At 39.4% G+C, this 26158-nt stretch overlaps 2 protein-coding genes and 1 long non-coding RNA gene across 5 annotated transcripts in view; 2 read left to right on the plus strand and 1 right to left on the minus strand.

Moving 5' to 3' along the window:
- Positions 1–26158, minus strand: part of syn2b (synapsin IIb) — a 75044-nt gene that overhangs the window by 5353 nt on the left and 43533 nt on the right. For both annotated transcript variants that reach the window (XM_071493899.1, XM_071493901.1), the window contains exons 4-11: positions 21911–22067; positions 21481–21570; positions 8854–8916; positions 6982–7124; positions 6361–6435; positions 5015–5117; positions 1685–1861; positions 1286–1352 (exon numbers count right to left, since the gene is read on the minus strand). In XM_071493899.1, coding sequence (XP_071350000.1) covers positions 1286–1352; positions 1685–1861; positions 5015–5117; positions 6361–6435; positions 6982–7124; positions 8854–8916; positions 21481–21570; positions 21911–22067 — 875 coding nt within the window. The remainder of the gene's footprint in view (positions 1–1285; positions 1353–1684; positions 1862–5014; positions 5118–6360; positions 6436–6981; positions 7125–8853; positions 8917–21480; positions 21571–21910; positions 22068–26158) is intronic.
- Positions 778–6354, plus strand: LOC139630446 (uncharacterized). The gene is made up of 5 exons (XR_011693158.1): positions 778–915; positions 1678–1734; positions 4047–4214; positions 5020–5096; positions 5231–6354. It is a non-coding gene; the product is annotated as an uncharacterized lncRNA (long non-coding RNA).
- LOC139630445 (metalloproteinase inhibitor 4-like) lies at positions 8960–20965 on the plus strand. Of its 2 annotated transcripts, XM_071493902.1 has the most exons (6): positions 8960–10271; positions 10430–10749; positions 17479–17576; positions 18179–18293; positions 18561–18685; positions 19076–20965. In XM_071493902.1, exons 2-6 carry the CDS (start codon positions 10611–10613, stop codon positions 19271–19273), a joined length of 675 nt encoding a protein of 224 aa, XP_071350003.1. In that variant the 5' UTR covers positions 8960–10271; positions 10430–10610; the 3' UTR covers positions 19274–20965. The 2 variants fall into 2 exon arrangements, with proteins under 2 accessions (XP_071350003.1, XP_071350004.1); XM_071493903.1 differs by lacking the exon at positions 8960–10271 and having other exon boundaries at positions 10302–10749.

The following is a 26158-nucleotide window of genomic DNA, read 5'->3' on the forward strand; positions in this document are numbered from 1 at the left end:
TGCAAACACACACTCACTGACAAACAGTGCAACTCCACTAATGATAGCTTTGTCAATTTATGGTGTTAGTCACAGTTTTACCACAGCTTTTAGTCGGCACATTTAGTCTTAACACATCAGCCCTGAGCACAAATATCTCCATGCTAACACAGAAGCTATGGCAGCAATTAAACTCAACACGCTGGTTAAGTGCACTGTACTATACATTTGACTGTTGTTAGTTCAAGTCACAAGTTGAAGAGCTTAAAAGTCCTTCAGAGGCCCTTTTCTTTTCTTGGACCCAGACTACTGCTCTCAACATCCCACATGATACCAGTGCATTAGTCTCAGGCAATGATAATAGAAATTGTTGCCTTCAAGGAACAGAGATCAGGATACAGACAAAATACAAACTGCTCTTACTCTTAAAGGAATATACTTGGCCATTTTCTTGCCAGGAGATAAATGTAAGGATCAAACCCACTCTCATATTTAGCTTAGCTTAGCACAAAGACTGGACACAGGGGGATAGTTAGTCTGGCTTTATACAAAGCTCACTAATTAACATGTTTTAGCTTAATCTGTTTAATTTAGTTTAATTTGTACAAAAACTGAAGTGTGGTTTTAAGAAGGGATCATGTGCTGGTTGCCAGGTAACCACTTGTAGTATTACAACCATGAAACCCCAGGTTGTTTTTGCACTTCGGATTTGTAAGAATTAAGTAAATGAGATACAAGATACAAGAACTTGTTTACTTTAGAGACGCTGGTAGGCAGATTTTTGTTAACTTTGGACAGAGCCAGGCTTGCTTTTTCCCTTTGTTTCCTGTCTTTATGCTAAGCTAAGCTAACCAAAAGCTGGCGGCAGCTTCACATTTACTGTACACCCATGAGAGAGGTCTCAATCTTCTCATCTAACTCTTGGCAAGAAACGGAGTAAGTGTATTTCCCAGAATGTCAAACTATTCCATTTATTATGTGAAAAATGTATCATACAGTATGTTTTTTTTACCAACACTGTATGTCAGAGTCAAAATCCTACATATCTCAGCAGACTGAAAACCACCACATATTCTTTCCTCAGATTCTTGTTGTTAATTAACAGTAAACATTTCCCAGGGAGTTTTTCCACTAATAGAAATACTGACAGAGAAAGTGTTACATTTTTCAAATACTGGATACATAATTTCAGTAAAATCTCTGAGCGTGAACTGTCCCACAGCTGCTTCAGAGAGTGTTTCCTAGACATGCTTTGGCCCTACAGCGGCAACATTTGTATTACAATGGAGAACAGTGTTTAGACAACCTTGAGGTTGAGGGCGCTGGCCTGACGTCCTGTTTGGATCTGCCAGTCCTTCCTTAAGGGCAGCACTCTGGGAGAGAGTGAGGGGGCGGGGGAAAGACAGGAAAAAAAAACAAAGAAGAGAGTGGGAGAGAAAGAAAACATGAAGGTTTTGGTAAAGAATCAGCAGTGAGCTGTGAAAAGGCTACGATAAAATTATTTTTTTGTAGGGATTAACAGCTTCAAATCTTTCTAAGCAATGCCACTTAGAGAACCAGCATGAATTTATTTATTATTAGGGAGAACTGAAGCAAATAATGTATGAACCTGTGTTATTGTTAATATTTATTTGAAGTTGCACTATATGAAAACACAGACTATGTTTGGCAACGCACTTAAGTGTAGTTTCCCTACAGCTTCTACCTGCTGGGGCTGCACAGTCGTTGGCCTCTGGCCTTGAGGGGAGCGAGCAGGTGAGCGGGAAGCACTGGACGACCTGGCAGCCAGTGCTTGGTTCATCTTAGTGATCACCACCTCTGAGATGAGCTGGCGGTCCTCTGTCTGGTGATCACCAATCAACTGCATAGATGAACCCACAACCTGGACAAAGAGAGCACAGACAGTGTATTAGAAAATGTGTGCTCTTGTATTGGAAAGATGACTTGGCTGAGATGTTCACGACCCAGACTGGATAACAAAGTCAAGTCAATGAGAGGTGAAACAGCATGGTGGTCAGGACTACTGGTGTGGTTATAGCCAATAACAGGGAAATAGGACTTTTCACTTTTAAAAGATTTCAATTTATACATGCATAGCCACCATTTTTACGGACACTGGATACAACCCATATAGTAAGACATTAATATATTTAAACATATGGTAATTTCTGATGTTAGGATTGCATTGTATTGCTAGGTTCTTCAGTTACGCTGTCCCACCTCACATGAGCAGTCTAATAGAATAACAAAAAAATGTGTGTATGCCCCTCAACACACACTCACACACACACTGACAGCCAGTTTCTGCATAAAAATGGGAATCATCTTTATTTTCACCACCCAAATCTCATATTGCTGTAGCAGCCAGGCTGCTGCTAAACAAGATTAAGAGATATATATTTTAAGGAGAAATCAACATCCATGTAAATACATTGCCACTCAACAATTTTATCACTATAGAAAAGTACGATTTTCAGTGGAGAGGACTCATGAGAGACATGTTTTTCACATCTTTCCCGCTAAAGTATCTAATCTACCCTTCATCATAGTACTAAATATTTGGTTCTGACAGTCAGGCTACGTGGGATGTTTAGAAACGTGGCTTGGATACTACAGTGACTGGGTGTTCATGTTAGTGTGGCTCCTACTCCTCCCTCTGTTTGCTTTAGACTCTCACTGGGGTTTGTAATTGTAATGTAATTTTCTAAACCTCGTCATGCCTGACTTCTCCAGTCATTGCCCTACTTGAGTTTCCTGCTCCTGCCAGTCACATGATCTCCTCAGCTACCTGTCTTACATGTTTATTCTATAAAGCAAATCTCAGTTCATCACTCTTTACTCCCAGCTCATCTACAGCTCAGTTACAGTAGCAGTTATCTGTTTGTTTTAAACTTCTACTTTCATGAATCCTTGTTATCTTGAATCAGCACCATTGAACTTGTTTGCCTGTTTTAAGTGCCGGCCCTTGAACAAATCCAAGCTTGTTTATTGACTCCCAAATGCAGCAAACTGTCTTTAACCATATGTGGAGTATTGCTCCATTTTGGTCCAGCTACTCATTGCCAGGTACCAGAATTTTGACAAAAATCGATCCAGCTTTTTCCAGGGATGAGGGGGCTGAGTTGATCTACAACACCAAGTGGCTCTGTAATTATTGCCAAAATGCAAAATGCAGCAGCTCTCACCATAGCAGTCCAGCTTGTGTCCTACAAACCCTGGTTTGTCAAGATGCTGCCTGAGCTGGCAGAAATATTATCCACTCAATCCTGTGGCCAAATTAGCTCCAGATCCAGAGTCTCCCAGTTCTTCTCCACTTCCTGCCTGGTTACTCCCTGAATTTCATTTTTCATTACCTTACTGCTCACTTTTTTGAAAGCTAGCTTCCCCACCCTCTAATCCTGTGCCTTTGTGCCCTTTTGGATATCTAGCTGATCCACCTTATGCAAGCCATCCCTGTGCACATCCTCTCAACCTATGCAGTCTTGTTCCCTAGGGCATAGAGGGACAGCTACCCTGAGCCCCAGCAAGCATAATTTGTAAGATCACATCTTTACCAACTCATAGCCCCTGGTGCAAGTGTAGTTTCATTGGTTTCCAAGGATCATTCAGTCATTCCATCACCCAGCATTGTGGTGCTTGGACTGCCCTGAGACTCCACTGTCATCCGCTACTTCTCAAAGTCCCTGTTCCTCCATCAGAGTCTGTGTTTCTTATTTATTTAATCCCCTCCATGCCAGATCCCAACCTGTCTCTGTCTCTGAGCTTGTCTCAGTTTGAACCTGAGCCTGTCTCTGTAATCTTGAACCTCAATCTCTGGCTGAACTTAAACTGACTAACTCTTGTCTGAGCCTGACTGCCTCTCTCTCAATCTGAGCCTGAACCTCGGCCTGCACATGAAACTGAATCTGTCTGAGTCTGAACCTGTCTCTCTATCTGAGCCTAGAACTGTCTCACCCCGAAACTGGTTTCTGCTTCTCTGCCTGTGTCTGTTACAGTTTTTTTTCCATTCATCATCCCATGTCTTTCATTCAATTTGTTTCTATTTAACTTGCTTCTTCACTGCCCAGGAACTCATCCTGGCCACTGGCACTGCAGCCCAGCTCTATGTTACAACCTTGAGAAATGAGATTACCTGTCCATTCATGACCCGCGTCCTCAGATTTAACTCTACCAGCCGTGTCATGAAGTCTGCATTTGGGTCCAGCTTTCTGTTGCCTACAGCTACAATTGAAAAGGTGGGTAGATGCTGTTCCTCTGCACAGTGACATTTTCTCAATCTTGCGGTTGTATGCTTTGCCAGTCTTTGTATTTATCTTGATGCAATCTCCTCCTTGCCTACTCACCTCACCCACCTCTTTTGTTTTCAGTGCTGACGGCTGGGAGTATTTAGACCTTTTTCATACTGAGACATAACCACTAAATGTCACAGTGTTCAATTTTTAGGAAACATATTATTACAGTAAAGCACATTCTTATATTAATGTGTAATTTACAACCATTGTGGTCATGACTTCAAGACTAAAGACTATGAAACATGAAACCAATATGCTAAAAAATATTGGAAAGGCAGAGTTAAAGACTAATACAGACACAGGCTAGCTGAAAAGACCCAGACAGAGCAGCTTGTTGAGAGAGACAGATCGGCATAAACATACATACTGAGATAGGTGGTAAGTATAGCCAGAGAGAATAGCCATACTTAGCCTTTAAGTATCAAACTCATAATGTGTATTCAGGTTGGGTTCAATCAGTTTATTCCCAGACAGACAATCTAAGGCCCTCGCAGTGCAAATTAGGCCAGACAAGCTAAATTTAAGACTCAAAGACCTTACTGGTGCTCTTATGAATCACAACTCCCACAGGCTGATGTCAACATGGTGAAATATTTCAAACAGATGGCAGGAGTCAATAAATACAGAGATTATACAATGTGGAAGCTGGACAAACTGTGATTGTTGGATGGGTTGCCTTGTCAACTATCTTTTGAATTTCCTACCCTCCCTCCATCTCTCCCTCCCTCGCATGCTTTTCTCACCTCAGTGATGTAGTCATTACCATCCTTGCCACAGATGGCTTTGACGGCACAGATATCCAGCCCTCCAAAGATCTCTGAGCAGGTATCAACCCACAGCTTATACCTGTCACAAAGAAAGCAGACATGACATCTTGACTGGCTCTGGCCACATAAAAGTTTTAATCTGTTCACAGAAAACTACTAAATGAGTTACTATGTACAATAACTTTCTTGCAGATATGAAAGTGGCACTTGAGGTAGGCCAGGAAGAGTTTTTACTTTGCTGTATGAAACGGAAATGGTGATGACAACTGAACCTTTTTCGCCTTACACCATCTTCTTTGGTATGTAAATAAATTTTGTTCTTGCACACTGCTCATATTGACTTCATCACTTTAGCACAGTATGCTAGTGCAAATGTTGCTCCTCAGGGCGTTTAACCTGACAGTAAGCCTGTTATAGATCCTCTCTAGCTCCAGGCGGGGTCGGCTGTAGCTGATAAAGGTGCTCATCTCAGCCCATCTCAGCTTTGCTGTGTGTATGAGCCTCATTGACATACTGTCTGTAAAAACTGTATAAATCTAACTAAAGCCAAACAGACAGATCAGGATAACGTAACTGTACATTTCTACCTTTCTCAACAGAGTCACATTTGGAAGTTTAAAGTATCTGTACTGTACTCTGTTACTAGCTGTCACAGATGACAAGACTGACTTTGAGGAAAAGTGGGAAATACTTCCTCAATCTGTCAGGACTTAAGGTGGCAGTGTTTGGTTTCAAAAGATCAAGCATTGACAAACTGGGGAAAAAACAGTTTGACAAATCAGACAATGTATGTAAAAGGACAATAACTACTTTGGTACTGTTTCATATACTTCAAGTTACAATGCATCCATTTCGTGGATCCATACAGATGTTGGTGCAGCAAATGCAGTACACACAATCATACTCTACATTTTGACTTGTTATAGCAGAAGAAGCAGAGGTGTAAGGCACGCCTGTGAGCTGCAAGTATGATAAATGTCAGAAATAACACCTGTGTTTTTCCTGCTGTGACAGGTCATAGTGCAATTCCTTGGCCTCCTAAGGAAGAACATGTATTATCACAAGCCCAGCTCATGGCAACTCAATTTCCTCTCCGTCTGTGCGCACAAACACACACATTAAAAATAAATGCACAGTGCATCATCAACCCACTAAAAATACCAACTCATTTCCAAACATCTGTGTGTTTACCCCATGTGAACAGCTTTCAGCTGAATAAATCTGCTGTGCGAGTACAATGTGACTGACTGTGACATAACACAAGAGAGAGATGTGTGACATCAGGGCAGCCTGAGCATCACTAATGCGGAAGCAGTGCTCACTTTTCAGTCATGGCTACTTGTTCCAACATGGCAGATCCGGTGTTGCTCTTCCAATTACCAGAAATAGATGTTCGCCTGGAAGAAGAAGAGGAGATTGTGCATTAAATTATTGCAGACACCCTTCACTTGTAGAAATTCTAAATACAGGAAATTAAAGGCAGACAGAACTAGACAACCTTGAAGCAATGTCAAATCTGTGTAGTCAGGGAACAAGCACAGATGCAGACTATCAGGCTTGATCAGCATCCTGAAAAATAGGCCAGCTACTGAACGGTCTTTGTTTTACAGTGAGTGCACCGGCTCACACACAACAAACACAGGTGTACACACAACAAATACAAGTTTACACACAATAAACACAAGTTTACACACAACAAATACAGGTTTACACACAACAAATACAGGTTTACACACAACAAAGAGCATGAAAAAAAAACTGTAGGCTTTACATTTTGGGTTAAGTTTATGCTCTGTTAAAGCAAATGTCTACTGATGTGATGCTCTTGTCCAGAGCCCAGAATTCAATGTGTATATACTGCAGTATACAAATGAACATATACAATATGTGAAGAAAAAAAAAGCTCTTCCCTTAAACTGTCTAACAAATAAGACCACACTTACATGTATGCTTTGTAGTCGGTGCCGATTTTCTGGACCCGGATGTCGTACTTGGCATCTACAAATGGCTCTGTAGTGCAGTAGGTCTGAGTGATGGCCACCACACTTGCAATGTCCTGGAAGTCACTCACATTGTCCACTTTGACCTACAGAGGAACAGTACATGTAGAAATACAGTTAATCACTTCATATAAAAGTTTCTTTGCTCTAACTCTAGCTTTGGAGGATATTTCAGACAAAAACCAGTTAGATACTGCAGCTATTTTTCTGTAACGATTTAAAAAATGAAATTTTCTTTATTAAAATGGAGGTTCCTTGTTTGTTGTCTTGCTGAGAGATAGATGAGAAGATTGATACCACTCGAACATGTGTGAGTTAAATATGATGCTAGAACAAGGAGACAGTTAGCTCAACACTTAGCTTAACATAAGGACATGGTAAATAGCAGGCTTGGCCATATCCAAAGATAAAAAATCTTCCTACCAGCACCTCTAAAGTTCAATAATAAACACAAACTAAAGTGCAAAAAGAAAAAAAAAAGATTTTTGTAACATTTGGACAGTGCCAGGCTGTTTCTCCCTGCTTCCAGTCTGTTTGCTAAACAAAGCTAATCTGCTGGCTCTAGTATTCATACTTTCCATACAGATATGAGAGTGGTGTCAATCTTCTCATCTAACTCCCTGCGAGAAAAAGAAGTATTTCCCAAATTGTTCGACTCTTCTATAATTCTGCACAACGACCAAAAAGTTATCGAAATGATACAAACTCATAGACCTATCATCTTGAGCGAAGCATTTTGCTTACAATCTGCATTCTCTGTGTTGATGTTGTCCAAATACACGTATATCATCAATAATACAGACCTAAGCAAATATCTGGGTCAGTATGGAGTCCAGAAATGAAACAATGCTGTTGTTGCCTCTGCAGGAGCCACAGTCAATGTCCTAGAAGTGACATGGTCCACTTTCCTCAAAAACCACAGTGGAATCTATTGTACTTGTGCTCTCACCCTGTATTTATCATAAATGACTGTGTCTATCTCAAACTATCCCCCCTGGGGAGAAACAACAAAGCAAAAAAAAAAGATTAAAATAGTGGAATTTTTTACAAAAGTTATGTCTGTAGTAGACTACAAGTACAGATTAGATAGAGGGATAAAAGAAGGCAAATGCTACAAGCTGTTAAGAGGCCCAGTCAGACACAGAGGAAGGACAGTAACATGATATCAGATGGAGCAGCTCAGATGGATGATGTGTGGTAGAAAGAGAATAAGCACCTCACTCTCATTTCACCCAGAAAATATGGACACAGTTGTCAGTAAATCACAGCACAATGAGAGGAGGTGAACTGAGGGAGAATATGAAGAGATGTGCTGCCGTGACAAAAGGAAGAACAGATAAGGAAAGTCAGACAAGAGGAAAACAGAAGACAGAGAGAGGATATTCAGTGGTGGTGTGTGTCAGAGAAAGCTTTACATAGTACAAATGACGTGTGGTGCTGCTTTGTGTAGCCATTCAACTATCTCTGGGCACATGGAGAGATTTTAAACCACTTCCAAATGGCAGTTTGTCAAATGATGCAACGGTCTAATGAGCGGGCTCCACTCCAACATGCAGCTATTTTCTATTACGTGAATGTGTCTTCAGTTAAAACAAGACAATAACGGCTCAATGCCCGTGTCATTAGATCACAAAAAGTACTTCAATGTTGTTAGCTAATTTCAGGAGATCAAGCTTTCCATGAACGTAGACGATAAATCAATGTAGCATTTTAAGGTAGTAAAGTAAAATGGTCAATTCATTTTCCACGTAGACGTGTTTTTGTTTTTTTTATATTTTAATGACAAGAGCATCATTGTAAAGGAGCCAACGTCACCTTTCCCATTCCAGAGTGGGCATGTCCGATCTTCACCACCACTGGGAAGCCTGGTGTTGTAATCTGAAAAGAAAAGTATAATTCAGTGATGAGTAATGATGAACAATACAGAATCACAACAGTTGTTATTCCTATCCACACATTGGAAAAACCCTGGCGTGACAACAGTTTTAGAAGTAGCCACTGTTAGTAAGTGACTGCATTTCCAGTATTCACAGCCGTATTTAGCTAAGTACGCCATTTCTGTTGCTTGTTGTTAGTGGCTTTATCAAAAATAAGATTTAAAGACTGTGATATTTAATACTTTGTGACGGAAGCAATTTTCTGCGGTCAACATATTGACAGAGAAAAAGTCTGTTCAAACATGGAAACTGATACAAATGTGTGAAGAAAAATCTGCTGAGGTCATATTATTGCATACAGCATGATGGATTTGTGGTCCATACCAATATCAATATTTGGATAGATTAATAAAGTCTTCCTGATAACAATATCTCACCCTAAATTTAGTTTTTAACATAAATGTAAGGATCCCATACATTATTATTACACTGTGTTTTTGTTGGGCACAATGGATGTCTGAAAATAATATAGCATTTCCTCCAGTTGCTGTTAGGATTCATCCTTAGGGACCATTATCGCCTGGGCAAAATGTTACAGCTATTCATTCAACAGTTGTTGACACATTTCCATATCATGCCATGTTTCCTGATTACCTCAAACACCTCAGCCAACATACACACTAATATATCTGCCAAATTATTATGTAACCAAATAAAAGCTGATATATATTGTTATACTGATGTATGCAACTCTGTTACTGAAAATCTGATTCAAAAATGTATTACAACATTAAATTTGTGTAATTTACTTTGTAATTTACCAAGATATCAGAGCTTTCATTTTAATCTTTACTGACATGCGTTCAGAATACAAAATGTCTCATTTTATTCAAAATGAGTTATGAAGGACAGTCTTTGACACGTAAGTGCTACATTTCCCACCAACCCAGCAATACTTCTACTTTACAGCTGAGCATGAATCAATTGTCACTTTCATAATCATTTGCATATGTTGCACTGATGATCACACAACCTGCCTCTGAAAGCAAGAACTACAACACTAATCTTGAATTTGACAAAAATTTTAAAGAAAAGCTCCACAGCTGATTTGATTCTCTAAAATGTAGTCATAATTTTCACAACAATTATGACTGAGTGATTACACCTACAGCAGCCTATGGGAGGAGAGTGAGGACATCAAACGAGGGTAGAAGAAGAAGCAAAGGATGGCAGTTTTTTTTTTTTTTTTTTCCCTGCGTTTGAGGAGGCTGTCCCTAAATTGTTGAGTACATAAGAGGCTCCCTGTGTGCGACCCTCTCAGCATTCAAGACCAGAGTGTGAGGGGATCCAACTATTGTAAGTTTCTCTGTGTGTTGTCTACAGAGAGGGAGAGAGAGAGAAAGAAGAGAGGGAAAGAAGAGAGAGGGAGCAGTGACAGCAGCAGCCTACCCTTCCAGTTAATTGCTTAAATTCAGAGGTGTACTCTAAACTTATGAAAACATTTCTATCCACAGCTGCCTTTCAGCTCAGCGGCGCTCATCTTACTACTTCAACTCCACTGTCTTATCTGGCCCCCCTCCCTCCCTCGCTGACTGCCAGCCTGATTTGCTTCCCAGGGAACTAAACGGGATCAGAAGAGGGTGCCGAGCGTTCTTTCATCGAGTGGTGGAGCAGTCAGAGGCAGTCAGAGTCGTCATGGCCATGTCCCAGGAGCGGAGTGCGTGTCTGGGGCTTTGGGTGCTCCTTCTGCTTGGTGCAGGCATGGAGGAAGTTGTGGAGGGATGTAGCTGCCACCCAGCACACCCACAGCAGCTTTTCTGCAGTGCCGAGATCGGTAAGTTATTGACTGGACATCAATTCAGTTTGTGCTCACACAGATAAAAGTTAAAAATATAAAAGCTGCTTCATTTAATAACAGTGGAAAACTGATTTTAAGTTCTTCAGACTGTGAATGCAATAACCAAAAAGGGGGGTATGATTTTAAAATGGGAGGAATGGCCCTCCTTCCAAATAACTGATTGATCATTTGGCTTATTGATCAACTTAATGAGATTTTCTAAGAGGGAAAAAAATTCCAATCCACGGAGTGAACATTTATGCCAAGAACTAATCAATAGGGTTTCATGGCTGAGCTTTTCTTGGCAGTTGATTTATTATTGTGGCTTTTTCTGATTATATTCATAGAAATCAGTTGTCTAAGTTGTTAAAGCACTAAGAAGGATGGCTATATAAAATATTTGTGTGGCGGGGTGGTTAGTGGACGGATTATTGATTGATATAAGTTATAACATTATCTTTCGTTTTCTAAATGGTTGAAAGTGAAAAGAAGAGAGATACGTGAACCCTTGTTTCTCAGACTTTCCTTTCTTTTTCTTATATTTTCTATTTCTTATATTAAGCCTTTATGGGTTTTTTATTTGAAAACAGGGCTATCTGTTTTATATTTGACTCTTCTTGCGCTTAATCACATAAAAATAAACTCTAAAAAAAACAAAAAAACAGTCAGCACTGAGTGGCCCCGGCCTACTTTCTATCTGTCTGTCTGTCTGTCCGGTTGTCTGCCTGTCTCTCTGTCTGACGCCCCCCATCATCCACTTCTTTCTTGTCTAAGCACAGGCCAAAACCAACACTCTGCTCTGACTTTGAGTACTTGGCTCCAGACTGTGGAAAGCTGGAGTATGTGCTTCTGTCAAAGGTTACACTCCAGCAGAGGAGAGCAAGAGAGAGAGAGAAAGTAGAAGAAGAAATTGCCTTTTTTTCAGTCTTGTTTTCTAATTGGTCTGTATCTCCCTTCAGGTTTAGAGAGGGTCGGCTCCTTGAAAGTGCTTTGAAAATGTGTCTCAAAAAATAGTCAGTATGAAATGGAAGCTGAGACCTGTTTTCAAAACCTCCATAACGCCAAATTAGATCTGGGTTATGGGAACACAATGATTAGGCCTATTTGGGGCAGTGTTTTTAGGACAGACTTTTACATATAAAATTTGTCATCCATGTGTGAGTTGCAAGTATGATTATTCTGTTTTTCTCCAGCTGAAGAATTTGAGGTTTTCAGACAGGTCTGTCCTGCAAAGTCCTGATGAGTTGGACTAGTACAGACATAAACCAGTTTTCAATCTAGACTCACTGGTCTATGTAAGCATAGCATTAGGTTGAATTTTATAACCAGAAGTCTTTTGGTCTGTGAGTGTAGGTTTCCACTGGAAACCATAATGTCCCAAAACAGTTGCATAACATGATAGGCAAGTAAATTAGTCTGTATGTTGTTCTACATCATGTAGCCAACATTCAAAAATTGAAACTGTGTCATTGAACAAACCTAATACAAAATAATAGGCATGTTAGTCAATGTTACATGTTTGAACCATTTTTATCTGAACTTTTTCCATTTGAACCAATGGGCCCACACAAAATGCTCTGATTGACAGTTTATTAAACCCTGCCCCTGAAAAGCAATTATCCTATTATAGCTTCGCATCTACAACCAGGCACAGCAGAGCTTTAGATTTGTTAAAGACACATGTTAAAGCAGTGGGCATGGGGCTACAGTAAGGCCAACACAAGGCATACTAAGAGTTTGGAGGGTTGTGTCTTTTTTTATCCTTTCCAAAACCAGAAACACAAGAGCGAATGTGTAAAGAATGGATTAAACCATGTTTATCTGCTCAAATGTAAGCTGCATTTGTTAGCATGTTAGCAATGTTGGTAGCTCTGACCTGATTCGGTGAAGTTAAACATTCCAAGCACAATCATTCCTTGTGATAGCATTATGTTATGCACATAGTCCTAATTTCAAACGGTTTGAAAATATTTTAAATAAAGCACAAAATCATACTGTATGACCAATGTGATACTACATGTAGGCTAATACTACAGCTAACTAGTTTGACTCTGTAGTCTTTGCCTCAGTCTTTTAACATAATATTGTATAAGTGTGCTCACCAATTGATTACTTAAGATATGTTTATAGGGTTTCCATTTTACAACAAGTCAAACAGACAGAAAGAGATTTCAACCCACTCATGCAACTAATGCTAATTAGTTCGCTAGCTAGCTACAGTAAAATATTCTAAAATAGTTGTCAGTTAAGTTGGCAAAATCGACGGCTGTTGGCTATAGCTGAGAAACCAGCTTTTGTTAACCTCTGTGTGAAATCAATGACCTACTGTTTCAAAAGCTGTTAATTTCAAGTGGTAAATCTGCCACCATTATAACATGATTTTATATTATATTATAAATTGCATATGTCCTGTGCAAGGGCAAAAGTTTGACAGGTGTAGCAAGAGTAAATAAAGGGGTGGGGCTTGGAACATGGCCAATTGACCACAGGTTCTTTTGTAATTAGGTCCCATTTCCTCAGGGTCTGCTAAGGGGCCTAGTTTTATGTTTGAGTCCTGATTTGGACACAAAAGTCAGTGGTCTCTTTTCAGGTAGGATGCAACTTTCTGGACCCATGAATAAGAACTAAGGATAATCCCTCACTTACAATAAGTGCATCTAAGAGCACTTTTCATTTGGTGACATCTGTGGTTTCACTGTCCCGGTTGTTTTCTGAGGATAGACTGGTGGTGGCCTTTAGTTGACCTGAAAGTGTTGTCAGAGTCAATGAGACCTTTGAATAAAGCTGTACATCTGAGTAATATCCCATCTGGACAAACCTTGGACGATTCTCTGGCCATGTTTGTGTATTTGACATTTTGTGCGTGTGTGTGTGTGAGAGAGAGAGAGAGAGAGAGAGAGAGAGAGAGTGTGTGCGTGTGTTGGACAGAGGCCAAGCCATGCCAACACAGCCTAATCCATCTCTCTCTCTTTCTTTCCCTTGCTCTCCCTACTTCATTTCCATGTCTATAGGCTTGGTCTAATGGGCTGCATACTAACAATATCAGTGTGAAAGCCCACTGACAGTCCAGCTTTGTGAGCATGACAAGGGTGCCGATTCATCTGGGCGGGGGGAAGTTTCTTACTACATCAGTTCTCATGGTACAAGTTTGCAATATTTCTTTGGTTATATAGCTGTGAGGCAGATGCACAGCCACTTTCACTCTGCAGGCACGCCTGTCCTTATTCCTGTTTGTTACACAGCTGCAGCAACTGAATTGAGTGACTAACCTAGCCTGCGCAGTTCAAAAGATGTCTAGGTAGGGGGCAAACATTTCAGAGAATCAGGGCCAAGAGAATCAACAGACAGCAAACTTGGAATAAAATGAGTTTTGCAGTTCAGTAATTACCTGCAACCTCAAATGCACTACAAAAATTATTTAGTGTGGAACATGCTCCAAACAGGGTTTTGTTAGTTTTATCTGGCATGAGAAGACATTGTCTTTATAAATGATTAAAACCACTGATCTGCTGTAATGAGAAAACGAAAAAAAAATGACTGTACTGTTCTTAGCTAATTGGCCATAGAAACTTCTGTCCTCTTCCATGTTGCATTGATGTATGGCCAGTGCTCAGACTGCCAAGTATTTGATCCTTACACGGAGCACTGTTATGCCTTGGTGTATTACTTACCATTAATAGGCCACATAGACCCATTACTCAGCTCAGAAGGACAGATTTAAGTGGGGCGGCTAATTTAACCTCATCTCCTTTAAGATATGTTCCTTCTTGCCAAAGAAAGTGCAGATCAAAGAGCTGAACTGAAGAAAGAAGGCAATAATGTGATCATTGGTACAGTGTAATATTTCTGCGTATTGAGTGTGACTGGCAGGCGATATAATGTTAGTTGAGGAGGTGGGTGTAGAGATGTAAATGTACTGATCGTAAATGTGGCATCACCCTTTAAAAACACCATTAGCCAGTGGTGGAAAATGTATTAAAAACCTTTTTAAAATACTGTAATGTAGAAATACTCCTGAAGGCATTGTGGGAAATACAAATATTCACGTTTTGTTAAGAGTTTGATGAGAGGTTAATACCACTCTCATGTCTGTGTGGCAAACATGAAGCCAGTTCATATTAGTTTAGTTTGGCACAACGGCAGGGAAACAGCCATCTTGGCTTTGTCCATAGGTAAAAACAATCACCTGCCAGCACCTCTAAAGCTCACTGTCAACTTCTAAATTCAGTTTTTATGCTAAGATAAGTTTAGCTAGCAGGCTGCTTACTGGCTGTGGTGATATATTTAACAACAGATATGAGAGTGGTATCAATCTTTTCATTAACAGCAAAAGTGTTTTCAATACTGACACTAAACATGCTCATCATGTACTCATTAGGCTTGAGATTGTTAATCCATTTACTTTTAAGTGGCATTTCAATGTTGTAGCAGGAGTTAGATCAAACCTCTGTGCTACTACACAAGTACTACAATTTTTTTTTATGTTTAGCATATGTTTAGCATGTAAAAACTCTGCAAAGTGATTTAAAACTGTAGTTGTTAAGTAAATGAAGTGGAGTAAAAAGTAAAGCATTTCCATGTAACATGCATAAAATGGCAATAAACAAGTAAATTATAAACAGCTCAAAATTGTACTAAAGTACTATACTTTATGGCTCAAGGTATGCCAACACCACATTTGGTGAACTTGACGGAGATTTACGCAAATGTATCCCTTTTTTATTTTGTGTATTCTCCAGTGTACTTGTTGCAAGCATTTTTATGAAGCATCTATGTGCTTGCTGCATTTTATATTTATTCTTTAGAGTTTCACATTATAGGCCAGGAGGCAGTTTCCCTATTGCCCATCCTATTTTTGCACCTCATTTTTAATAGACTCGATTTCATTTGGATGACGTCAATGGCACTGTATTAATCTACTGTATCAATCTGAAGGTCTAATGTTTTCAGATATTTTGCCATGCTCTACTTGAGCCCCAGGCTATGAATTATGCAGTGAGAGAATGGAGTATATCAAAGCTGTATTGAACAGGCATCTAGGACTGTGCTCTCTGACATTTTCTACAAAGCGAAGGTCTCTGGACTAGCCATCTTGCTGTGGGCGGTTCAATGCATTCTGATTAAACTATAACACTTCACACAAGTTCACATTAACTTTCTGTCTGTGCGTTTGTTTGCTGCCTTGCCTTTCTATCTCCTCGCATGTTCAACAGGAAAAAAAGTCTCTTTTTTTTCCTGAAGCGATTTCACAGAGCACGCTGAGCTCCTCCTCCTCCTCTTACCAGCAGACAAAACCGTGGTGTAGTTATGTGATGAGCGAGAAGCAAAAACAAGGGGGTGGTTTGCTTAGCTGTGACAGGGTGAGTGGGTTAGGAGGGGTGCTGGGTCACACGCTCTCTCCCTCTCCTTAATACTGTAGCTTTTCTCGTTCTTTCATGGCTTTACCAAGGTCAGCCACTTCACTTCTGCCTCTCTGTCTTTCTCCATCTCCCTCTGGTGAATCTACAGGCGAGTCTTTTCTCTCTGTAGAGATACAGTGTGAAATGAGGGAGAGGAATGACAATTATCTAGCAGTGCTGACAGGAATATTTCTCACAGGCGATTTACTGGAAAAGCCAAATTAAATTGCTCCCTAGGTCAAATACTAATCAAGATATTTTAGTATATTGCATTTTTATGCATCTTTACGTATCCAGTCCATGACTGGCAGTATAAAAACTTCAGTTATTACACACACACACACACACACCCTACATGACAAGTATGCTGTGCAATATTTTGACACTATGCCACTGGTTTTCAGATTGTTAATGCAGCTGTCTGACTGTAAGACCTGATGTTTTAGGAAAACGCAGAGACTCGATCTGAAAGACAGCTGTAGTAGTAATCTCAATTATGTTTGATGTATTGAGCTACAGCAGTGTTATTAGTTTAAAGGAAACGTCTGACAGTGGTATTAATTTGTCAGTTAACGTTATGAATAATGCAGATGTCCAAAAGTGCCAGTCTCATGGCTTTGGTGGAAGGAAAAAAGTATGTCGGTAGCGATGACGTCTGTAATAACAAGGTTTGATTTGGCACAGTGTGGGCTGCATGTTGTGGTCTGAATGAATAAAACCTACGATGTTAATAATATTTGATTATAATGAGTATTTTCTCTCTAAATGACAGACTGTAAAATTATACAACTTCACTGTTACCTTCCTGTAGAGAACCACAGACCAATTATCCTGCTGCTTAACCCTTCTACTTGATTTACAGTATGGGATCAAATCATGCCGAGTGCCAGACATGGTTTGGCTTCAGTTAATTGTGCATGTTGTGCTTGTTGTGTGTGTTTGTGTGCGTGTGTCTCTCTCTGTGTGTGTGGTGTGGTATATACTGTATACATAAATATGTGTGTGTCTGTGTGTGTGGAGTCAGTTAATGGGAGTGTGCAAGCAGAGAACTACTTGTTATTCCATGTGGGTTTTGATTTTGCTCCCAGAGGAGAGGAGGGACACATCCTGTATCACTACTGAGAGGGACTGCTACACTGTCTCTGTGGAGATCTGTGGAGACAAATCTATCTATCTATCTATCTATCTATCTATCTATCTATCTATCTATCTATCTATCTATCTATCTATCTATCTATCTATCTATGGCATGTAAATCACCTTCATACAGTATATTGGCCCTCGCATTTATTTGGCATTTTGATAATCTTTCTTTTTTTTCTGCCAGTGATAAGGGCAAAGGTCTCTGGAGAGAAGATTGTGTCACCTAGCAACAGCTCCTCACCCTACATGAAGATGATCCAATATGAAATCAAAATGATAAAGGTGAGATCTCCGGACAGCAGTAACAGCTGCTGCTGGTGCAGACATACATCATTTTGACTGATTATGCTGCTGTGTATAGCTGTGTGGCTTATGTGGATATCGTCTGCATACCATCTTTCGGGAAAAGTAGCAAAGAAATTCTAACTGGCTGCAGCAACAAGTAGTTCGGACCTCCTAAATGTACATGGATGACAGCGTTCAAGAAGAAGTCTTGTTCACAGGGTTCAAATGTGTGCAAATGTCTGTCTCCTCCTGATTTTATGCTATTACAGTAAAAATCTATATAGAATTAATACAGGTTTATGAGCTACTCTTGATAAGAGTATCTGCTTAATATCCAAAATGTATATTTTTTGATTTACAGCCACTTCATATTTCTACATTTTAGAGTTGATCTCACATCAACTAGACGACTGAGGCATTAAGATCCATCATGCTGCATTTTAGGGATATATAAAGGTTGTTTAAGTCCTATCATTATTCACTCATACATTACTGCCACATTTATACTATGTTAAGTTTATATAAGGCCAGGCTCATACCTCTTTTTCCTGAAACTAGAACCTCTCCACTCTCCTCTCCATGCATATCTCTGTTTTCAGATGTTCAAAGGTTTTGACAAGGCCAAGGATATCCAGTACGTGTACACTCCAGTCTTCTCCTCTCTGTGTGGGGTCAAACTGGACTCCAACAATAAAGCAGGCTATCTCCTCTCAGGTATAGTTATGAAGTGGTTGGGTTTTATATCACACTGTCAGTTGGAAAAAGCAGCAGATTGTCCAATAGAAGGCAGACTGTGCACAGTCATGTCAAACTGGTACATCAGTGTTGTTTTCAGCGGGATAATGGCAGGGTTTTTCTTTTAAAGGATTAGTTCAACAATTTTATATTAGATTTATTAGATTTATTTTTTTATATCTTTATTAAAAACAGACTTAACTATAATCCCTACAATTTGAGTGATGTTGTGATGTCACTGAACAGGGAGTATGTGGAGCGATGGGAGGATCTCCATAGGCCAATGTGATCTGGTCGAGTCCTGGGACAACTTATCACTGTCACAAAAGAAGAATCTCAACTACAGATACCAGATGGGCTGTGAATGCAGAGTGAGTAAGAACTGTTCCTACTCTCTTCATACATATTTATCTTTGTGCCACTCATCTGTCAGTCTGTCTTAGAGCTGCCTACATGAGCTTCGGCTCAAGAAACAAAGCAACTGAGCTGTTAAGGCAAAGAGGTCTTCTCATCTCTTACTCTCGCTCTGTCTCAGACTTTCTTCCCATTTTGGCACAAAAGATTTTCACATGTCCTACTACCGTTTTTGACGATCTAAATTCATAGCTCATAGTGTAAAGTCACAACAGAGACACAGAGTCTCCTCTAACTTTCACCCCAGCAAAACTCTTATTCACGGTGCAGGGGAGACCAACTTTGGGAACAAATAATGCCATGGGTGAACAAGTGAAAGAATAAATCGAATGCTCTTTTCTCCTCAGATCAACACGTGTTACACAGTGCCATGTGCATCTACAGGAGAAAATGAGTGCTTGTGGACTGACTGGCTGCTGGATAACAGCCTAAATGGGGAGCAAGCTCGGCAGTACGCCTGCATCCGCCGCTCTGACACAACCTGTAGCTGGTACCGGGGTGGGCCTCCACCTGAGAAAGACTTCCTGGACATGACTGACCCTTGACCTGTGATCCCGACATTGAGTTGACTCCTGTAACGCCTCAAGAAAAAAAAAAAAAAAGTCCTGCTTTGTCTTATGTAGCTCAAAATTGGCGTGCAATGTAGCAACTGATTTCACTGAAAAATTAGCTGATTTTTATTTTCAAGGGAGCTTAACTCACTGCTGAGCTTCTGTTAGCAGAGTTCAGGTGGTTGCTACAGCAATGCTAGGAAAAGTTTTATAATCTGCAGGGGCTCTCCGCATTCCTCTGAGTCATTTTCTCACTCTCCACACATTCCACTTCGCTTGCTGTTTTCGACAGAATAAGAATAGCAGCAGATGATCCGCTGCAGATTATTCAACCTAGAGTGAATCTTCTTCTATCCTCTCTGAGGGCCTGACAGTAAATGCATAACCTTCACAAAAGAGAATAATTTGAGGACCTCATATTTGTTTATGCATATCTTACAATAAGTTATGTAGTAATTTAGGTTATACATTTACTGAAAGAAGTATGATAAGTTGGATAATTACTGAAAAACAACAGGGGGAAAATTGTAGAAAAAAAAAGATGCCAACTTCTGCCACAATATGTATTTTACATGCTGCAAACAAATCTTCTGTGCACACATTCTTGCAGGTAGACTGCAGCACTGCCACCTTTTCTCCACACATTCTAGTGCTGAAGTTTTACCTTTATATAAAATCCAATAACAAATCCAATAACAGCCCCATGCAAGTGAATATGCACTGTACATACGTATATAGAACAAGGCAGCACCAGACATTCCCCAATTAATTATATTTTGACAAAGTCTGACACAGGAATTATATATAATCATAATTCTTGTCCATCTAAATCATAACAGTTTAAACTCTCAAATTTCTGAGACTGTAAATATTGTATTTCAGTGAGAATTAACATTTTAAAGGCTAACCAGATCTTGTCTTTTAGCATATAGAGGTTCTTATCTTGTGGTTTTGTGTGTTTAGTTTCCTTGGTTGAAGTCTGTACTATTTCCTGTGCCAAAAATCTAATCCAGCGCTTTAACAACAGCACTGCCACCTGTAGAAGCCAAGCCCCCTCCCTCCCTCTCTTTAAAGAAAATGACGCAACAGGACAAGGTTCAATTCACTATTTTAACTCCTTAAGAAGAACAGGAAGTGGATTCTCCTCAAGGTTAAAGTAGAAACTTTGCCACAAGACGTTAACCAACAAAAAGAGAAATAACTTTTCATAAATGAATAATAATTAATAATTAAAAATGTTATTTTTATAGACATTATTTAAATATAATGACTCAACATTAATTTAAAGAACCCAAATGTGAATTGACCCCTGTCTTGTTACTGGATTACTTCACTGAAGTTATACAGATTAGAATGCATTATCACTTGTTATTCTCATGCATTAGCCAATATGTCAAGATTATGTTAGGGTCACATTTGACAATAAAAGGGTTTCACTTCACCTGCACAGTGCAGTCATTATCCTTGTACATTATGAAATATGTTAGTTACATTTTTCGTGTCTGATACGATCATAATGCATAATAACTGTATGGCTTTAGTGAAGTGCTATAAAACTATTTCATGTTTGTTTTATACTGAACGAATTGTTTGGGTTTGTATTTATGTCTCTGTTTCTGTCTAAATAGAGTTTTCTATTTCCATGTACCAAAAAAGATTGTATATAAAATGTCTCAATGGAATAAAGTGTCACTGACTCTTTTGTTACAAAATAAGACACCTCATACTACTTCACTGAGAGCACAGAGGTGACATAAACATTAAAAAATGACATGGTTGAATGAGGATTTTTTGATATTAGATTAGAGTATTTTACGCACATTTCTTAGTGAAGCTCTAGTGAATGCATAAGTAAACTGCATAAAGGAAATACCTTTCTCATGAGTGTAATATACAGTAACATACTCAATTAATTTTTTTTTATCATTTTGAACTTCTTTCACATTACTATTGTCTTCTTTTCTTACCTTTTGGTAACCTCAACACATCTACCTACCTTGGAGCATTTGAGATGTTAAAACATTGTCTCTTGCTTTTAGAAAACATTTCACTGCCCAGGGAAAAGTAGCTGAATGACTAAACCTCTAAATGATCAATGGAAACACTGTCAGTTGAAAAGCTGGTATTTTGGAGACGTGAGTTTGCTGCAGGGTTACTGATGAGAAACAATGTGTAAAAATAAAAAATATATATATTCTTACCATGTCTCTGTAGTTGGGGTAGAAAGTCTGATCAATGAGAGGGAACTTATCCGAACCCAGCTTCTTCTGATTACTGATCAGCTGGGAAAACTGGAGGCAAGAAGGAGAACAGAGAGCGAGACATGGAGCAAAAGTGAATTGACAGCAAATTAAACATGAGGACTGAATGAGTGTAATATGCATTATAGCATGCAATACACTACTATATATATATATATATATATATATATATATATATAATTCAAGTATATGCATATTATTCTAATAGTAATAGCCACTGTCATTGTGTTTTTACTGAAAATGAAATGAAATGAAAATAAATGATCTTTATTGAAACTGAAGTGAACAGCCACTGGCTCCATTAAAAACATCTACAGTCAATAAAACACTGTGTGGGTTGTTGCACTTAAGTTTTGCTGAAATTGCTTACAGCCCAAGGTTTGTCACAGAGGTTGTAGATGGAGTCCAGAGAGTTGACTGAGGGGACGCCTGCATACTGCAGACCGATGATCAAGTTCCTGAAGTCCTCATTCTGGGCCATGCTGAAAGCATGCTGACGCACCAAGACAAAGTCAGGCTTGAAAGACCTGGTATGAAAAATTAAATTAGGTTGAATTAACAATTCATATTCCCATATTGTTTCACATGAACATGAACACTGCCCTGCACAGTCTACGTCACATCAGAGTAATAATAAAATCCAAATAATTCATTTGGTCAAGCAAAGGGACCAAAGTTTTTGAGTTTTGTTGTTAGTTAAAAACAGTTATTTTGGGATGCAGGTGTCACTGGCCTGTAGATGTGCAGATAAAGGTGAAGCACTAAACACGGGTCCTGATAGTGCATTTGTCTGTGGATGCTGTGGCAGTGAGAGATTATTTAGAGGTTATACAAGTCTGTCTGGAACATAAATAACTAAAATTGGACAGTGAAGAAAGGACAATGGAGCGGTCACGTCTCTCCCCTTAGAATAGATCATCATCTGTGAAGGATTCTTCATAAGCTTTGTGTTTTGGATTGAAGTCACATTAGAGTTTTATTTTGCTTGGATGCTGAACACATGAATTGGATGGTAACTGAAGCCTGGGAGTGTGAAATTAATGTTATATTTCTTTTCTCATTGTCATGTCATTAAAATTGCACAACTATTTAAATCATGTCACTTTATAAGATACAATCTTACAAACATCACTGAGTCAGAGGTAAATCTATAACATGATTGGTATCATTTATAAAGGAAGTTTAATAAACAAGCATCACCTCCATGTTTGAAACCATTTGTCTGACCTGCTTTCTGCCAGCGTGTCACTGCTTCACCTGTTTTCGCACAGTTCACACAGGGTTTTGTTCTAAAATATCCAAAACATAGATTAAAGAAACGCTCAGCGGTGAAAGCTTTGTTGTTGTTTTAGCACCTGCACCGGCAAGCGAGTCATGCTCCCTCCTCTGAAGCTACACAGTTTAGCAAGAGATGAGTTTTGCTTTGGACGATATCAGACATTTCTCAGTTGAATGTAATGTTGTGCTTTTTTGTGCACACTTGTGTTTTTAAATAGTGAGCATGGACAGAAACCCGGCGATCTAGGAGAGCTTTAATAAAACTGAGCAAAATGATGGGTGATCCTTCAGGTTTTTACTCAGTAAGACAATATGCAGATAAGCAGGGGACGGCCAGAGTTATAATTCACTCTCACATATGCACACTCACATCTAACAGTGTTTATCATAGTGTCTCTCAGGGAGGAGAATGACAGGCTCCTCAGGCCCCAAAATGACATGTGTCCAAAGGGAGGAGAAGGTTGGGGTGGACGCATGGGTCAACAAAACACAGGAGATGGTGGTTTGTGTGTTTTTTTTTTATGACCACGACCTGTCCATAACCTTAACCTCATGGTTATTATTGTCACCATGATGACAAAGCTCCCTAAACCTTAGCAAAGTACTCAGTAGTATTCTAAAGGGCAGGGACAAACAATATACTGTGCCATTAAATTTGATAAATTTGATAAACTGTTTGTACATTTGCCACTTTTAATAATAACAAGTATCTTTATCTGTACTGGCATTGACAGTTCTGCTCCTGGAATTACTGGATATCAGACAGAGAGCAAATTTTCTGTTATTGTCTGTCCCTGGTTGCCCTGAGAGAGCTGGGCAGGGAGGGGGGTAGTGTGATCCACCCACACATTTTGTCCTTCTGGGTAACCTCATCACTGGCAGATGAAACAATGAAGCTGCTGGTGACATGTGTCACAGAGGTGGCTCCCTGCAGTCCTCCCAGCAGCAGAGTTGAGCAGTGACGAGGAGCACACTGCAGAAGGAACTGGGCATCAACAACTGAGAGAGAATGGGGGATGAAATATGCGCAAATAAATTGAAAACGACTGCTAAATGTTAGATAATAAGTTTTGGGTTTTATGATCTCTTACCAAAAAAAAGTTTAATTTGTTGGTCTGCATGGCAAAACACTAAAAACCACAGGTCTGGTACACTTCAGCTCAATGAAAGGTTGATGGTGATAGGGCATGACTCTATTATTTTTTCCCTTTTGTCTCGGAATATGTGTAGGAGAGAGAGGGAATGTGAGCAAAGCCAAGGGTGGGGGAAGGACAGACAGAGACAGAAAATACAGAGTAAAAGAGATGTAGAGCGCAGTGAGAGAAAAGAGACAGACAGAAAGAGAAAACTCTGGCACAGCGTGACCACCACCAGCCCTTCATGCACTGAGAATACTAATCAGGCACTCCAAGAAACTAAAAAAAGACTCCGGTGGGGAGGACACAGCAATTTATGTGACTGTAATCTCTTCATTACTGACAGTAAGCAGCAAAGATCAACATGGTCCTGACTCTACCCTCAATTTAATACCTGAGATCAGTGTTGCCAGCAATGTCACAGTCATCCGAACTGCTTCTCAGTTTGTGTTTTTCACTTCTCACTTTTAGTTTTCACTATGCGCTGCACCAATTACAAAACACTTACAGCAAGAAGAAATCAAGATACAGCTCACTTTAATAACATGAACTTTAATAACATTTATTTATTTTTATCATTTTTCTGGTAAATTAAGATTTAAAAAGGGAGTAAGGAAAACAGTAAGGTCAACAACACAACAATTTCCAATAGTCCCTTGAGCAACGTCCTTAATTTTTTTCTTCAATATGACCTGGTTGTACATGTGTGTGGCTAAGTATATTGATGCTAGCCATGCATGCAGCAAAAAGATTAGCAAGAGTAGAGGTTCCATGGATACTATAAGCCCGACAAATCTCAAGAAAAAACTGAAACCAACAATAAATTGATCCTACTTCTAATTATTTTTATTCCTCTGTGTCATAGACGTCCATTGTTGTTCACTGATTATTAAAAAAACGCATGAACGAGTGTGTTACTTTATTATGACGTAGTATGAGCACTGTAGTTTATTTTGAGTCACTCCCTCAAACACCTTCCTCCTGCAGTAAACGCTCACTAGAGCAACCAAAGCGTATTAATCCACCGCTAAAAATAGTCCACCATTTGCTCTTTTTTGAGTCACGTTTCTTAGAGACTACAGTGCCATGCTGTTAAAGGAAATTACTGAATAATTATTATTATTATAATAATGTATTTGTGACCAGTATTTAAAGATTCATGTTTCAGTAGGAACAAACAGGCATGGGGCTGACAGCCAGATGCATCAACGATGGAAAGTATTGAGAGACAGACTAAGAGATTGTTGGCTTCTGTCTTTTCACAGTATTTATCGAAAACGATATAATAATGTTGGCCTTATCCTTCAAGAGTAAGAGAAAAACAACAAGGTCAATATTTTAAACATGATTTTAAAGGTCTCTTGAATTCCTTCTGTTAAATGTAACTTTCACTTATGTGTCGTTGTACGTTTCTTTCTCTCATTTGACCTGGATGTACATGAGAGTGGCTGAGCATATGGAAGCTAACCATGCATGCATGCACCGAAGAGATTAGCAAATGCTCCATGAGTAATGCTGAGCCAAAATCAGTGTGAGTGCATCTGCAGTCACACAACTGAAGATACGATTTTAAATCCCTGCTGTTTGCTGGTGTTACCATTCCCAAACAGTATAATAGATGAAATATTATAATACTTTATGGTTTAGAGCTTCTTCCTCTCCTTTAACACCAAAGCCTCTGCTCAGGCTCCTATTGTAAAATATCAGTTAAATATAGTGTGTTTTAGTTTACACTTAGTTTAGTTTAGTTTTACACTATAAACATTCCCCAGGGTTCATACAGTAATATAAGAAGAGCTGTTGATTGTGTAGAGACACACTCAGAGTTTAGAAAAGCTTACGTCCTCCATTGGGGTGAGGGTTTCTCAGCAACACAAAGTCTCAGGCTGTTTACGGACTCACTGCTCTGATTTGAAATCAATGAACACAGCCCAATTACAGAGACAAATGTAGATAATTAGAAAATGTCCAAGTGTATTGAACTCAGACAGATAGAGAACAAGACAGACTGATAATTACGTTATGTAAGCTCATACATTTTCTCGAGAGCAAGTCCATATTTAGGTGAGACTTACACCACGATACAACATGAGAGGTCTGTTAGGAGCTCAGGCGCCACATGTTGTAAAAGAATAAGGCATTTGTGGACATGACATTGTCAGGACAGGTGAATGTGAATCTGTCTGTCTACTCCTATGAATCAA

The sequence above is a fragment of the Trachinotus anak genome, unplaced genomic scaffold (assembly GCF_046630095.1).
Source record: "Trachinotus anak isolate AG129_WGS33_773 ecotype Australia unplaced genomic scaffold, CSIRO_AGI_Tana_v1 ptg000013l, whole genome shotgun sequence".
Lineage (NCBI taxonomy): Eukaryota > Metazoa > Chordata > Actinopteri > Carangiformes > Carangidae > Trachinotus > Trachinotus anak.